Raw genomic sequence first — 15978 nt, 5'->3', positions numbered from 1 at the left:
ATGTCAGCTTCGCTTTCTCTCTCTATGCTCTCACCCCTCTGCCTTATCCCTTCCTCTATGTGTAACTGCTCTTCTAATTGTCTTTTTCTTAGGAGTAATTCTGCACTTTTTAGATTTCTTGCTCTCTGTATCAGGTGAAGGGGAGTCCAGTTACTCAACCCTAACACAGTCAAGCAAACTGCAAGTGAAAAAGAAAAAACAACATGAAATTTAAACCCATCATGCATTTACAAACAAAAACATGCATACAAATTAACCATAATGTCAGAAAAATGTAAAGTCATCAAACAACCACGAGAAACCAAACGCAAATGTCATCATACAAACCCACTTTCCAAATGCCACCACACTGCCACGTTTCAGTTTTTGGATTTTCTTGGATTTTGGAACCGAAGCTTGCTCTGTAAATACACAACCACAGTTTATTTCCAACAGAAGCATTCTGTGAAACTCAAAAAATACAAAGCATACAAAAGAACTGCAATTTGCATATATACGTACTTGTGTATCTTCAGATCTTGTGTCTCATACGATCATTAAAATTTCACCCAAAAACATGATTCATCATATACATTCTGTATGGTGCGATATGGTATTTTCAGTAGCTTACACTATGCTAGGCTTTCTATGCCTGTCTCGGTTTCAGTAGATACCATAGATAATGCACTTACATCCGAGTTAGTTTTTAACTAATAAATAGGCCTAGAAGCCAAAGTTCATTAGGTTAAATGCAAATCTTCATACATGAAATCAAGCTTACCAACATTGTGACTTGCCTAAGAATTCATCACTATTTTTTATAATTAACAACCACAAGTTTTGCAGAAAATGAAAGCTGGAAATGTTTGGAGTGCTTTAAAACACTGAAAGGTGCCAAGAGATCAGAACTCAACAGTGTGCATGTAAAGTGGTTTAATCTCCGAATAACCGAAAGTGTAAGCATTTCTGGGGCGATACTTATGGAGCAGGTCAGAATTTTCATAAGGGACGAACCCTAATGAATGACAGTGATTATTCATAAGCTTTGTTCTACTGTACTTTTGGTAACACAGCATTATACATGTGGCATGAACTGGCAAGACTGTTTACATAGGGAGTTTTTAGGGGTGATTATGTCATCCCAGATTTTCTGTGGTCTGGCTATGGCCTGGTCCCAAGGGAGCCGGTTTAAAGAGGTTGGACTGTACCATATATGCCAGCATAAATTTCACATTTGAAGACTCAGAATCTCTTTCCAAAACCAGGGTCAACTTGTATGGTGAATATAAAATGTGAACATTTATCATTCAGGGATAAACAGGTGAAGCTGCCTGCCTGACATTTCGTTAAACTATGGGTTATGATAGCGTGCTTTAATAATAAATAAAACAGTTAAGTTAAAAGATCTTTATGACTTTAAAGTGAATTTACCTGCTGGTGTATTGACTTTTAGCACTGTGTTAATTTCTCTACATGTTTTTTTTTTATTTTACAACAATTTAGTGTAATTTCCATGTTTCATTTGCACCAATGAAGAATGGTAAGCACATCTTGATTTGTTTTTGTTTATATCATATGGTACTGCTTAGGGGTTTATGCAAGTTTGTTTCAGAAGTGTTGTCATTTGATATTACCAATATTTCTGTATTTTTGAGGTGAACTTTACCCTCTTATCATTTGCTGTACCTGTGACTACTTGGCACAGGTTCAACAAGTGTTAAAATTGAAATAATCATTAAGTAACTCTCCCGATCGTTAACCCCACTCTTTGAAGGGTAGGTAAGACAGTGACAGTTTTGGTTGTTATTCTTTTCTTGTTGAAACCAGCCAGTTGTGTTGACAAGTGCTCTGAATTTTAGTTTGTTTTTTCCATGGTTAACAAATTCAGTCGTTTGGATTTTGGCTTGTTATTGGCAATATGGATTTCTCATCTAAATCATCCATATCTCAAGTTGTTAAATTTTGTAAGGTAAGACCAGATTTTATTGACCCTTAAACGCCGAGCCTCTATTTACAAAAGTGTCTGCCGTATGCTGGCGGCGTTAGGGAGTTAGCGCCGAAGCGGAAAAAAAGTTTTTTTCAAAAAATCACAGCACACTTAGTTTTTAAGATTAAGAGTTCATTTTTGGCTCCTTTTTTTGTCATTGCCTGAAGTTTAGTATGCAACCATCAGAAATGAAAAAAATATCATTATCATATATAAATATTGAAATATATGACAGCGCGAAAAAAAATTGATATATAATTGTATACAAATCACACTGTGAGCAAAACGGTTGAAGCTAATGAGTTATTTTTTTTTTCTTTGTATTGTACACTAAATTGCAATGATTTTGGTATATAACAAATTGTAAAACGATCAATTTTTCTTTGTATTGTACACTAAATTGCGATGATTTTGGTATATAACAAATTGTAAAACAATCAAAGCAACACAGAGAAAATATTATCACAAAATGATGCATGAATTCGTAACGAGCGGATATAAAAAAAAAGTTTTTTTCAAAAATTCACCATAAATCGAAGTATTGTGCTAGAGACTTCCCGTTTGTTGCAAAATGAAGGTAATTGATTGAATATTACTAGACTGTAAGTTTTTTAGCTTACAATTGCAGTTTTTGACCATTTCGGTCGAGTTAAAGTTGACCGAAAGTAGAATTTTTTCTTTCGTGATTTATATGAAAATATTTCAAAACTGATAAAAGCTATAACCATGATTTATTTTTTGTTGTATTCTACATGAAATTGCGCACATTTTCACATAAAACTTTATGTAACGACTAATATAAAACGGTGCAAACATTACGACAAAGTGACGAAAGAATTTCTGAGATGTACGGCAAAGTTAACACGCGGACGTAAGGAAAAAGTTTTTTCAAAAATTCACCATAAATCGAAGTATTGTGCTAGAGACTTCCAGTTTGTTGCAAAATGAAGGTAAATGATTGAATATTACTAGAATGTAAGAGTTTCAGCTTACAATTGCGTTTTCCGACCATTTCGGTCGAGTCAAAGTTGACCAAAGGTTGAAATTTTGGCACTTATTGTGATTTATATGAAAGTATTTCAAAACTGATAAAAGCTACAACCATGAGTTATTTTTTTTTTGTATTCTACATGAAATTGCGCACATTTTCATATATAAAACTTTATGTAATGACTAATATAAAACGGTGCAAACATTACAACAAAGTGATGAAAGAATTTCTGAGATGTTCTGCCGAGTTACCGCGCGCGGATGTAAGGAAAAAGTTTTTTTCAAAAATTCACCATAAATTGAAATATTGTGCTAGAGACTTCCTGTTTGTTGCAAAATGAAGGTAAATGATTGAATATTACTAGAATGTAAGAGTTTTAGCTTACAATTGCGTTTTTTGACCATTTCGGTAGAGTCAAAGTTGACCGAAGGTTGAAATTTTGGCACTTATCTTGATTTATATGAAAATATTTCCAAACTGATAAAAGCTATAACCATGAGTTATTTTTTTGTTGTATTCTACATGAAATTGCGAACATTTTCATATATAAAACTTTATGTAACGACTAATATAAAATGGTGCAAACATTACGACAAAGTGACGAAAGAATTTCTTGAGATGTTCGGCCGAGTTACTGTGCGCGGACGTAAGGAAAAAATTTTTTCAAAAATTCACCATAAATCGAAATATTGTGCTAGAGACTTCCAATTTGTTGCAAAATGAAGGTAAATGATTGAATATTACTAGAATGTAAGAGTTTTAGCTTACAATTGCGTTTTTTTACCATTTCAGTTGAGTCAAAGTTGACCGAAGGTTGAAATTTTGGCACTTATCGTGATTTATATGAAAATATTTCCAAACTGATAAAAGCTACAACCATCGGTTGTTTTTTGTTGTATTTTACATGAAATTGCACACATTTCCATATTTAAAACTTTACGTAACGGCTAATATAAAATGGTGCAAAAATTACGACAAAATGACGAAAGAATTTCTGAAATTTTCGGCCGAGTTACTGCGCGGACGTAAGGAAAAAGTTTTTTCCAAAAATTCACCATAAATCGAAATATTGTGCTAGAGACTTCCAATTTGTTGCAAAATGAAGGTAAATGATTGAATATTACTAGAATGTAAGAGCTTTAGCTTACAATTGCGTTTTTCGACCATTTCGGTCGAGTCAAAGTTGACCGAAGGTTGAAATTTTTTGTAGTCGACATATGGTACGTCCACTCGTCACCCGACAGACAATTTTAGTCGACTTACGATACGTCCAGTCGGCGTTTAAGGGTTAACTGAAGTATGGTACTCATGAAAAATGCATTGATCATAGTGATGTAATAGTGATTTAGACAACTGTTGTGATCATTTAAAGGATTGGTCTTTGGAAGAGATAGAGGAGATGGTAAATTGCAGAGTGGATTAAACCCTTCTACACCCACTGTCAGCCAGGGTAGCAGATTAGAGTCATATATTGATTCAGGTAAATCTAAATGGCATTTTTTTAAAAATAAATTTCATCTTTTTCATTGGACTTGTCTAGTGCATTGGTAGTGAGTGTCCCCTCATTCCTTTGGTCACTTGGCGCCCCTGCCAACGGGCCTGGTAGTCCCAGGTTTTCCAGATAAGGGCTAACATCCCAGGATTTTCTAGGACTGTGCCCTCTGTCTCCTGCCTTCGCTTCTCGGTCCTCTGTGAATATAGTTAGGTCTTGGTCACCTAAGCACAGGTATGGTAGGTCTAGATCTTTGTGTTTTATGGTAGGTCTAGGTCTTTGTGTTTGTCCTGGTTGTCCCATGGTAATTCTAGCAATTTGTTTGAGCCAGGTAACCGATTGCGATCCATAGTGAGTGGTGCCATTGCACCTGCAGCAATCGCCAGGAGCCCTGGGTTTGTAGATACCCAGTCAGGCAGTAAGCGTTGGCACCAGTTTTCCCGTTCAATCACTAATGGTCCAAGTTTTGTTTTTGACAAGGCCATTGATATGTCTGTGCCCAGGCTTTTGTGACTTTTCTGGACTATCTTTAAGCTTAGGCTAAGTGTGCCAGATATTTGTCCGTGGGTCCGTTGGTTTCCACTAGTGTGAGAAATTTTAGATCATTTACTTAAATTTTCATTTAAATATTAATGCATTAAATATTTTGTTTATTTTCTAACTTCAAATTGTCATACAAGTATAGACAGTCCCTGGTTTATGACAGGGTTTTTTTTTACTCCACGTCGTAAACCGAAAATCGTCTTAAACCGAAAAACCGTCGAAAATCGACAAAAATCCTAAGAAAATCTTACTTTTAATGCTTAGGGTGTATTGAAAACGATGTAAACTACATTTTTATTGAGTTTTTCATGAAAAAAAACTCCAAATTTTTATTATTCTGCAGTTTTGGAGCCATATTTCTTCTGTCGGATCGGCATACAACGCTTTGTAACCCCAGAACATGCGTCGTAAACCGGGAAATCATTTCTGATGAATATATTTGAAAAGCGTTGTAACCTTGGAACGTTGTAAGCCGGACCCGTTGTAAACCAGGGGACTGCCTGTATTAATAATCAAGACGAAATCAAAGAAATAAGGTCTGTATTTTGCAATGCATAGAAAGTTAATATAAAGGACATCGCGACGCATGCGTTGAGGCTTTCTCGTGCCAAAAGGGAGCGTCACCTCCTTGTCTTTTACTTCTCTTCAAGCAATTCACCAAGCTAGAGATGAATGGAGGTCGGATGTGAACCTCAAGGTCTTCAAGGAAAAGCCAGCCCAAGTGGCTACAGGGGATTCTTCCCTCATCATCAAGAATTGAATCAAATTTCAACTTAAAATCTAATGATCCTACTGAGTGAACTATTCTGTTAACAAGGATTTCTGGGCGTTTTGCAGTCACCGAGACGTCCAGCTATTCTTCGACAAGAAACATTTTCGTCGAAAGCCTACGTACCTCCTACTTCATGGCAAGCCCTTATATGCTGGTAAGACCTTATGGAGTATAGTTTTTGACTTGAAAATGTATTTCCCAGATCAAATTAATTGTGAAGTGTGAACATACAATCACTGAGTTGTAGTTTTGGGAGCGCAGGCTCCGTTCAAAGAGAATTAAACAAAATAGTTCTCACACAAGCTTTCCTCTTTTCGACGAAAATGAGAGCATGGTTGTTCTTCATGCCTTCATTATTGTTTTAAATTTAATTAATTCCCTCGCACACATCCGACAGACAGAAAAAGGGGGTGGTTTACCTTGTTTCCGTGCAAACGTTGGTAATTTATCAGGATGTCAAATTAGCCTAACATCATCACTGTATCACCTTGTGTTTTTTGGTGGTGCAGGCTTGTTCCTTGAATTCCTTGAATTATTTTAAGTGTTTGCTTATTGTTTTTGCCATATAGCCTAGTAGGACCTAGTGTTTATATTATTTTTCTTGCTGTGTTCTAATGCATAGCCCATACAATTTTTCTTGCTGTATGTTGACGCACAGCCGAGTTAGGTTAAGTGTAGCCTATATGTAATATTTTCTTGCTGTTTTTGCCACATAGCCTAGTAGGGCCAAGTTTATAAATGATATTTCTTGCTGTGTTCTAGTACATAGCCTAGTAGGGCCAAGTGTATATATAATTTTTCTTGCTGTTTTCTGATGCATAGCCCGTATAATTTTTCTTACTTTGTGTTAATGCACAGCCGAGTTAGGTTAAGTGTAGCATATATATAATATTTTTTTGCTGTTTTTGCCGCATATTCTAGTTTATCAAAATGTCAATAGAAGCCATTGATCAAGATTTGCCCCCTTTGGTTAGGAAGAGAGCGGGCTTTAAATCTCGTGTTACGATTGCTCTTGATCTGTTGGAAAAGGTACCTGTGGGTGACCTTACTCAGGAAAATTTTGAAATCAAACTGAAAGGTATCCAGTCCTTCCCGGGCAAAATTGAGAATGTCAGTAAACAAATTTTAGATGTTTATTATGAAGTGATGTGTCTCCTGAAGAACCGGTGGTTCAGAATGAATTTAAAAGTCAAGCTGTATATGCAGATGAAGTTAGTTTAAGGTTAGGTAAAATTCAGAAACTTTTGAATGACCGTAAGAAACCTAATGTTGGTACTGCCAGTGTCAGTCAAGTTGCCTCGTTTACAGTGTAAAGTGTTTGGTGGTCAGTCAGACGACAAGCTTGAATTTAAAAACTTTTTATTGCAGTTTGAGAATTTCATCAATGCTGGTGGGCAAGTGTCAGATGCCAACAGACTCACTTACCTTAGGAGTTATCTCTCTGGCAATGCCTTTAAGCTTATTGCTACCCTCTCAGTCTCAGATGATAATTATGCTGTAGCTATGCAATTGTCGAAGAATTTCTTGACGAAGAATTCATTGTTGATGAGACTTTCAAATCTCTGCTTAGTGGTTTTCCTAAGTACTGTATGACCCTACTTTTACTGAGGTGAGGGCTTACATCAATAAGGTTCAGTCTGTGGTACATGAATTGAAGGTGTACAAGGTTGACTTTCTTACTGTGGGTACTCAGGTAACAAATTTTTGAGTCATGTGTTTTCTAAGCTGCCTCCTTCCATTAAGAGGGAGTTGATTCATAAAGTCAGTAATAACTATCCCAACATATTAGATTTGTTTGAACATTATAATGATATCATCAAAACGCTGATGCGTACTGTCAGTTCTAAAGCTGAAAAGTCAAGTCCTGATCAAAAGAAAGACTTTGTAAACTAAGTTTTCAAATAAACCTCTCAAGGTCAATTCTCAAAAGTCTGCCGCTATAGTCAAGAGTTCCCAAATCCAAGGTACCGATGCAAATAAAATTCCTAAGCATACCAGTACAGTACTTTAGAAAACTTCAGCACTTTAGTAAAGCCAAAGGAAAGTGTTTCCAAACCAGTTGGTCAGACTTGCAAGTTTTGTCAGAAAGTAGGACATAATATGTCCCTTGTACTGCCTTTAGCAATTATGATGAATGTAAGAAACATTGTTAGTTACATTTCCTATCATACATTCCTTTGATTTGTTACTAAAAAAATGCAGCATTACAATTACATTTTTTTTCTTTTTGTCTGTCAGGAGTGTTTGAGAAATTTTAGATCATTTACTTAAATTTTCATTTAAATATTAATGCATTAAATATTTCATTTATTTTCTAACTTTAAATTGTGATACAAGTATTAATAATCAAGTCGAAATCAAAGAAATAAGGTCTGTATTTTGCAGTGCATGTAAAGTTTATATAAAGGACATCACAACACATGCGTTGAGGCTTTCTCACACCAAAAGGGAGCGTCGCCTCCTTGTCTTTTACTTCTCTTCAAGCAATTCACCAAGCTAGAGATGAATGGAGGTTGGATGTGAACCTCAAGGTCCTCAAGTAAAAGCCGGCTCAAGTGGCTATAGGGGATTCTTCCCTCATCCTCAAGAGTTGAATCAAATTTCAACTTAAAATATAATGATCCTGCTAAATGAACTATTCTGTTAACAAGGATTTTTGGGAGTTTTGCAATCACCGAGACGCCCGGCTATTCTTCGATAAGAAACACTTTTGTCAAAAGCCTATGTACCACCTACTTCATGGCAAGCCCTTATATGCTGGTAAGACCTTATGGAGTTTTTGGTTCTCGACTTGAAAATGTATTTCCCAGATCAAATTAATTGTGAAGCTTGAACTTACAATCACTGAGTCGTAGTTTTGGGAGCACAGGCTCCTTTCAAAGAGAATTAGAAAAAATAGTTCTCACACCAGGCAATCAAGGCTACAGGAGGGGTTGGGTCCGCGTACAGTTCCGCACATGTCGTCAATCCATGGAAGGTGCCATTGAGGTCACACAAGGCACTATATCAAATTCACACAAGGTGTCAGTGAGTCTGCAGAGGTGTCAATGAGTACTTGTCAGCAAGTCTGTGCAAGATGTCAGCAAGTCCACACAGATTCGTCAAGATCACTTGAGACATCAAGTCCTCTTTCTGTTTGTAGGCCACTGGAGGCGATAAGTATGTGTGATCAGGTTCATAGTGGCCTCAAAAAGATGCATCAGACTTTCCCAGTTTTGGAGGGTAAGTTGCCCAAGAAGAAGGTTCTTTCTCCCCCACATCTGATAATTTGACTCCTTCCCATGTTGACAGAGTTTTTGACTTTCAAGTTTCTGCCAGAATGGATTATGAGAACTTCAGCTCCTGGTCTTGCTAGACCATCTGGCTCTGGAGCTACTTCTTTTGTCTCTGATGAAGAGGTGTTGCTTCCTGTCAGCGTTCTCCTTTGCTTCCTATACAGGATATGGAGAAGGAAGAGGAGCATTTAGATCTGTCCCCCTCATTTTTTTAAGGAATTGGTTCATTTGTGCTTAGACAGATATCCACAGTTCTTCCTTTAAGCTATCAAACTGTGGACATTGGAGATTTTACTCGAATGGGAATGTTTTGCCTGAGAGAATCTCCTCTTAAAGGTTCTCTCTCTTGTCACCCTATCTGCCTGCTAGGAAGACTACGGTGCATCAAACTGGATTTTTCCCACTTTTCTCCTGATCCAGCTGTGGATGGCGCATTTGTTTTTGCCATTTTTTCCAGCCAAGGGAGGCATAGTTACATCTGGTAACTTGCATTTCTCAATTCAAGAGGCCAAGAATATATGTAGGAGCTGGCTAAATCCATTGAAGCTGTCTTTTAGTGAATCATGCTGAACACTGTTGAACAGTGTTTGAAGGAGTTTGGTGGACTTCTTCCCTCTTTGGGCTAAGGATCCTGTGATAAGGCCTTGAGGGTTTTTGCTTCCCTGGACAAGGCATTTCTTGATGCAATAGGTGAACTGTCACCTGTCACAAGCAACCTCAAAGTTTGCACAAGAGAGCAGCTATGCCCTCTGCTGGTTCCATCAGTTTCCCTCCTTAGCAGACAATCACTGCTTTCAGCTCATCCCTTTGGGGAGATAATATACGACAAGCTGTTCGTATCTATAGCTGGAGAGATGGGGAAAACTGAAATAGGACTTTTCCCCACAAGTCCCAGGTCACTAAAGGTAAGTCTCCTATCTCTTCCTCGTACTATAAATGCACTTTGGGCAATACGTACTACCTCTTTTCCTTGGCCTTCCTTTCCAAGCTCATGAAGGAAGAAGCATCCTTTCAGCAGCAAGGATGTAGATCTCATTCTGCCAAAGGGGGGAAGTTCAATTACTCCACTATTATCAAGAATCCTAAGTTTGATAGAGATTAGCTCTTCGAGCCCTTGGGTTCCTGTGGGTGGCAGGTTGGGCTACTTCACTTGACAAGGGAACACCTAGATGTAGATGCCTGGGTAAAGAAAGTTCTTTTGGAAGGTTATTGCATTCCTTTCAGGAATTAACTGCCTCTTCAGCTATCTCATAACCTTTTAGTCATACAGAGACAACCCAGAGAAGAGACAGATGTTGAGTTAGGAAGTATCTTCTCTATTAGAGAAGGCAGCAATAGAGGAAGTACAGGTACATAATCCTTTATCTGAAATCCTTGGGGCCAGATATGTTTCAATTTTTGGAATTTTTTGGATTTCGGAACTGTGGGGTCAGGAGCATAATCAGACATCACCATTACAGCAAAACCATAATTTTCCCCTTTTTCATGTTTTTTCATTATAGTTATTTATTTAATATATTTATATATATTAATATATTGTTAAATGAATGTTAGATATTAAGATCATCAATTATATAAAATAGTGGGGCAATTAAGACCATATGTTCACTAACATTTTATTTTCATCAGAAACATTCCGTACAGTGTAAAAATATACAAAATCAAAATCGCAATTCAACTTGTGAATTTTAATGACAAGTAAGACTATAAAATACATATCATCATATCAATCTTTGAGAGGGTTTTTTATTGTCACTAAAGTCGTCATCAAGAATAATTATATAAAGCAAATTATTGAGTAATTTTTTACATCAGTCAAATAATCAAAATCATGGCAATATTCAAAGTGCTGTACACGCAATTTGGGATCAAAATATGTCTATAAATAGAACAGAAGTAGAGGGCTGTCATTGGCTAACAGCTCTCTATGGTAACCAGCCAGCCAGCCAGGTTTTAGCTGTATTCTGCCTGAGAAAGAATGTTTTGCTCATGGGAAACTGGCAGTGACGTAATGTGTGCATTTTGAATACAGTACATAATTTTTAATAGTGTATGTATTTTACTGAATACATGAAGAATAGAATGAATTCCTTCTCATTACTTTGAGTGCAAAATTGTTGGTTCAGAGATTCTTCAGCAACAAAAGAATGTTTTTTGCTTTAGAAGATATTTACTAACACTGCATTGGCATACCTTCAAAACAAAATTCATCTCTTTAATCTCTCAAGGAATATTAACCCTTAAACGCCGACTGGACGTATCATAAGTCAACTAAAATTGTCTGCCGGGTGACGAGTGGACATACCGTACGTCGACTACAAAAAATTTCAACCTTCGGTCAACTTTGACTCGACCGAAATGGTTGAAAAACGCAATTGTAAGCTAAAACTCATACATTCTAGTAATATTCAATCATTTACCTTCATTTTGCAACAAATTGGAAGTCTCTAGCACAATATTTCGATTTATGGTGAATTTTTGAAAAAAAAACTTCCTTACGTCCGCGCGGTAACTCGGTCAAAAATTTCAGAAATTCTTTCGTCATTTTGTCGTAATTTTTGCACCGTTTTATATTAGCTGTTACATAAAGTTTTATATATGAAAATGTGTGCAATTTCATGTAAAATACAACAAAAAACAACCCATGGTTGTAGCTTTTATCAGTTTGGAAATATTTTCATATAAATCACAATAAGTGCCAAAATTTCAACCTCCGGTCAACCTTGACTCGACCGAAATGGTCGAAAAATGCAATTGTAAGCTAAAACTCTTACATTCTAGTAATATTCAATCATTTACCTTCATTTTGCAACAAATTGGAAGTCTCTAGCACAATATTTTGATTTATGGTGAATTTTTGGAAAAAATATTTTCCTTACCAGGACCCAAGTTGCTTCAGGGGTGTGGTCACCAGCAAAAGCAAGTCTTCACATAAACTGCAAATTTTGGTTACCCAGAAGGGACTTGAAGACATGGAAGAAGCGTCCAACAAAGTATTTCTCTTTTCTTGGATGTGACATCTCTGGCTTATCTAAGATGGTGCCATAGAGTTGGATACCTTTGTAGCCATTACCAGAGATTTAGCCTTTGGACAGTGGAGAGGAATATTGTCCCAATGCCCAGTTTGTGCCTGGTTGACTGAATGTTATGGCAAATGTGTTAAGTCATCCAGGACAGGTACTTTCCCATGATTGATCTTTAACCCTGTAGCTTGCAAGGCGATTTGGAGAATGTTCGACCAACCTTTCAACGATCTCTTTGCAACGAAGCTGAATCATCGTCTCCAGCTGTATGTCTCCCCAGTTCCGGACCCTCAAGTTAGGGCTGTAGGCATTATGGTTCAAGATTAGACAAACCTATTCATCTATGCCTTCCCCTATGTTTCCACTGTTAAAGGGGGTACTCAAGAAGTTAAGGGCTTCTGGGAACACCACCATGATTTTGTTTGTGCCCTGGAGGCCGAGGAGGCATTGGTTCCCAGACCTTCTAGAAATGTCAGTAGAAGTTCCCAGACAGATATCTCCATGGACAAATCTACTTCATCAGGTGGGGACAGGGAAGCTTCATGAAAATATGGACGTGCTTCATCTAACCACATGGAAACTTTCGACAAGCTCCTCAGCTCTAGAGACTTTCCTAAGTCATCCAGGGGTTATCCTAATAGTAAGGGAAAATCCACTGATTTCTTGATCAGTACAGGGGGAGTTTTATAGATCAAGGTGAAAGTCTAGAGGCACAATGAACAAAGTATAGGAACTGTATGTATGTTCAACTGTCATACTTCTGGGCAATTTCTCGAATAATGGGTATAAAGCAGCATCATTCAAGAAAAAGGTGAGATTGAATCTTCAGTTGGAGACAATGGAAAGGCCATGTACAAGCAATGGGTTTGCATTGTCTGCCCCTTTCTCCCCTTGCTAGAGAGAGGGGAGGGTTGCTTCTACACATCAATAGATTATAGAATGGTTACTCAGTTATAAGAAACTGACCTGCATCGGTGCCTGTTCCAGTTTCGTAATGGCTCAATGACCTACCCTCTGCCCACAAGAGAGGGTAAGGATGAGGGAAAGAGGGAGGGGAGGAGGACCAGTCACTCACACACACTCTCTCTTTTGCAACCATACACCTTAGTCAAGATGCTACCTGTCCTCTTAGAGGAGCCGGGAGAGCTACACAACTTGTTGAGCAGCCACACAGGACCCAAGGAAAATGCATCCAGGGACTTGTGGGCAATATCCCAAAGGTAGAAGGAGGTGAAAGTGATCTGGCACAACCATCCCCCAGCCTTCAGAACCTGAGGAACCGACAGATCCTTCCTGAACAAGTGGGACAGACCAATGCCCCTGACTTTGTGAGCTCTCCCCCGGAACGTACTGGAGTCCTCCTCGCCTGACGTGGACTATGCCTGTTTGATTGTCTCATGAAGCCAGAAAAATATAGTGTTCCTGGACACCTCTTTCTTGGCCGAGCCAGTGCTACTGAAGAGTCATTGACACTCAGGCTGGAGATGGCGAGTCCTCTTCAGATACCTATGCAACACTTTAACAGGACACAGAAGCATCTCGTCTGGGTCATTACCAACGGATTCTGAGTCTTTGCTATGAAATCGAGCGTAACTGATCCCCATCCCCTCGAGTGTTTCACATCGAAGGAAAGTCTGTGCAGTTCGCCTACTCTCTTTGCCGATGCCAGGACTAGCAAGAAAATGGTCTTGAGAGTCAGATCCCTGTCTGTTGACTCTTGTAAGGGCTTGTACGGTCCATAAGTCAGGCTCCCAAGTATGAGATTTACATCCCACACAGGGGGGCTAAGCTTCCTGGGAAGGCAAGACCTTTCGAAGCTCTTGATCAACAATGATATATCACCAGCAAGAAGGAGACAATTTTAAAATAAATTTTTATTTTTCTTAACTATACAAACCTGAGGTCTTTACTGTTAAATGCCCACCTCATGCCACCCCTCAAGCTGACACCAAGCTTACTTGGCCTGAAGGTAAAATGACACTCTACTAACCAGGTGGGCAGGACTCTTACCCAGTTGTTCAGTAGGAAAAATACAAATTACTTTTAAAATTTGTCATTTTTTGCATAGTAAATGTAATCTTATATCCTTTTTCATTTATGAATTCATCAAAACTATCGACAGACTTTCTTGCTGCCTCTTCATCTGGACTCGCTGCCTCTCCTGTTACCCGAACATACAAACTGAATCTTCTTTTGAACCCTTTGAACCATCCAGTACTCAAGATGAATCCTTGTTGATATTCACCATCTGCACATTCCTTAAGGGTCTGAAACAGACTTTTAACTGTTGCCTGAATGGTAATAAGGCTTAATGGTGTTTGGTTTTTAATCTGGTCTTCTATCCATACCATCAATAATTTTTCCATTTCATAGATTGGCCCTTGCCCTTGCATTGTAATTACAGTAGATTTCCTTGAAGCAAAACCTTTCAGAGCTTCACATATGCATTTTCAATCCTTAAGAATTGTCAACACTTGAATGTGAAAGTTCTAGGTCATGTGCTCTGGTGTTTATTCTTTTTCCTTGATACTGATTAATCACATTCACTTTTAATTCCAAGTTGATAACCTTTGTTGCCTTTTTGACTGGCTGAATTTTTTACGATGAAAGTCGCCTTTCTGTCAACATACTGCAGCTTAATAAAAAAACTTTTTGAACAGTTAATGAAGCACAACTGACAGCTATTGTTCTCGTGCTAGTGATACTAGCACAAGGCAGTGTTTTGAACAAGAAATTAAAGCAGGAGATGTGTGCGTGTTCATGCATGTTAGGCAGGCCACAAACTATCAAACAAGTTTGATTGTACACTGCTGCAGAATGCAGCTGGTGTACATTTACATGTCAGTATGCATCAGAGAATTTTGGATCGAACTGTTAATCAGTCCCTCCAACTAAGCCATACATTCTCAAACTGTTTAATTGTATGATCATATGTGTTATTAGATATACATGCTTGATAGTGTTTGGCATGTTTTACATGCATGGCTGGGACTGCTACTCATAAGTCTGCTTCATGATGTCATGCAGATTTTTATAACTTTTATAGTTTTCTTATTTTTTCTTAATTTTTTCTTTGCCTCTATCATAAACGCTGATTGTCATAAGTTGCATCTGTTGTAAGTTGACACTCATCTGTAATGGGTTTATTATGGATTAAATGTACCATGTATGACAGTGTGTAAGTCAGCATTTGAAGTCTAAAAATATCTCTCCAAAACTAGTGGTCGAATTATATGCCAAATGTAAAATATGAACCTTTACCTTTGAGGGTTAAGCAAGGGAAACTGCCTGCCTAAAACCTGTTGGAGACCACTTGCCATAACTCTCACAGCCCATTGCAATAATTTCTTTCTGAAACTCATATTTAATAAATCTGTGTAATATAGAGATTATAGTAATGGATTACACGTTGCAGCATTGCATTAGTAGTGATCTTCAGCACAGGTTCACAGTCTCTTATCCAAAACCCTTAGGATTTTCAGATTTTAAAAAATGTTTGGAACTGAAGCTTGTACTATAAATACACTAGCATGTTTATTTCCAACAAAAACATTCTGTAAACTCAAAAAATATACTGCTTCAAAAGAACTGTAAATACTTGTCTATAATGCAACCCTTAAAATTTTGCCCCTACAACATGACTTCATTACATCTTATGTATCATGAGAATTACATTTTCAGAAGAGGTTTGTCCTAATGTTTATGCTACATGATACATGTTTGTGTAGTGTATGAGTGGTACCAACAGGTAAAGTACATCAGTATATTTGGACTAATTATGTGAGCTAATCCTTTATTATCAAAAAGTTAAATTGCAAATATCTTGTTTGTTATGCATTTGTTATGTGGTGCTGCATTACTTTTTGGAGTTGTATGAAACAGGAAAAATATGCAAACCTGAATATTACACCCCAGA

At 37.6% G+C, this 15978-nt stretch overlaps 2 protein-coding genes across 2 annotated transcripts in view; one reads left to right on the top strand and one right to left on the bottom strand.

Annotated features, from left to right (window-relative positions):
• parvin (beta-parvin) overlaps positions 1-15978 on the top strand; it is a 130941-nt gene that overhangs the window by 74429 nt on the left and 40534 nt on the right. The window lies entirely within an intron of this gene.
• The window catches only part of LOC136850252 (uncharacterized), a 355341-nt gene continuing 339406 nt past the window's right edge, over positions 44-15978 (bottom strand). The window contains exon 5 of the mRNA XM_067123922.1: positions 44-178. Coding sequence (XP_066980023.1) covers positions 170-178 — 9 coding nt within the window. The 3' untranslated portion in view covers positions 44-169. The remainder of the gene's footprint in view (positions 179-15978) is intronic.

Source organism: Macrobrachium rosenbergii, chromosome 21 (genome assembly GCF_040412425.1).
Source record: "Macrobrachium rosenbergii isolate ZJJX-2024 chromosome 21, ASM4041242v1, whole genome shotgun sequence".
Taxonomy (NCBI): domain Eukaryota; kingdom Metazoa; phylum Arthropoda; class Malacostraca; order Decapoda; family Palaemonidae; genus Macrobrachium; species Macrobrachium rosenbergii.
This window is presented reverse-complemented; position numbering and strand designations above follow the sequence as displayed.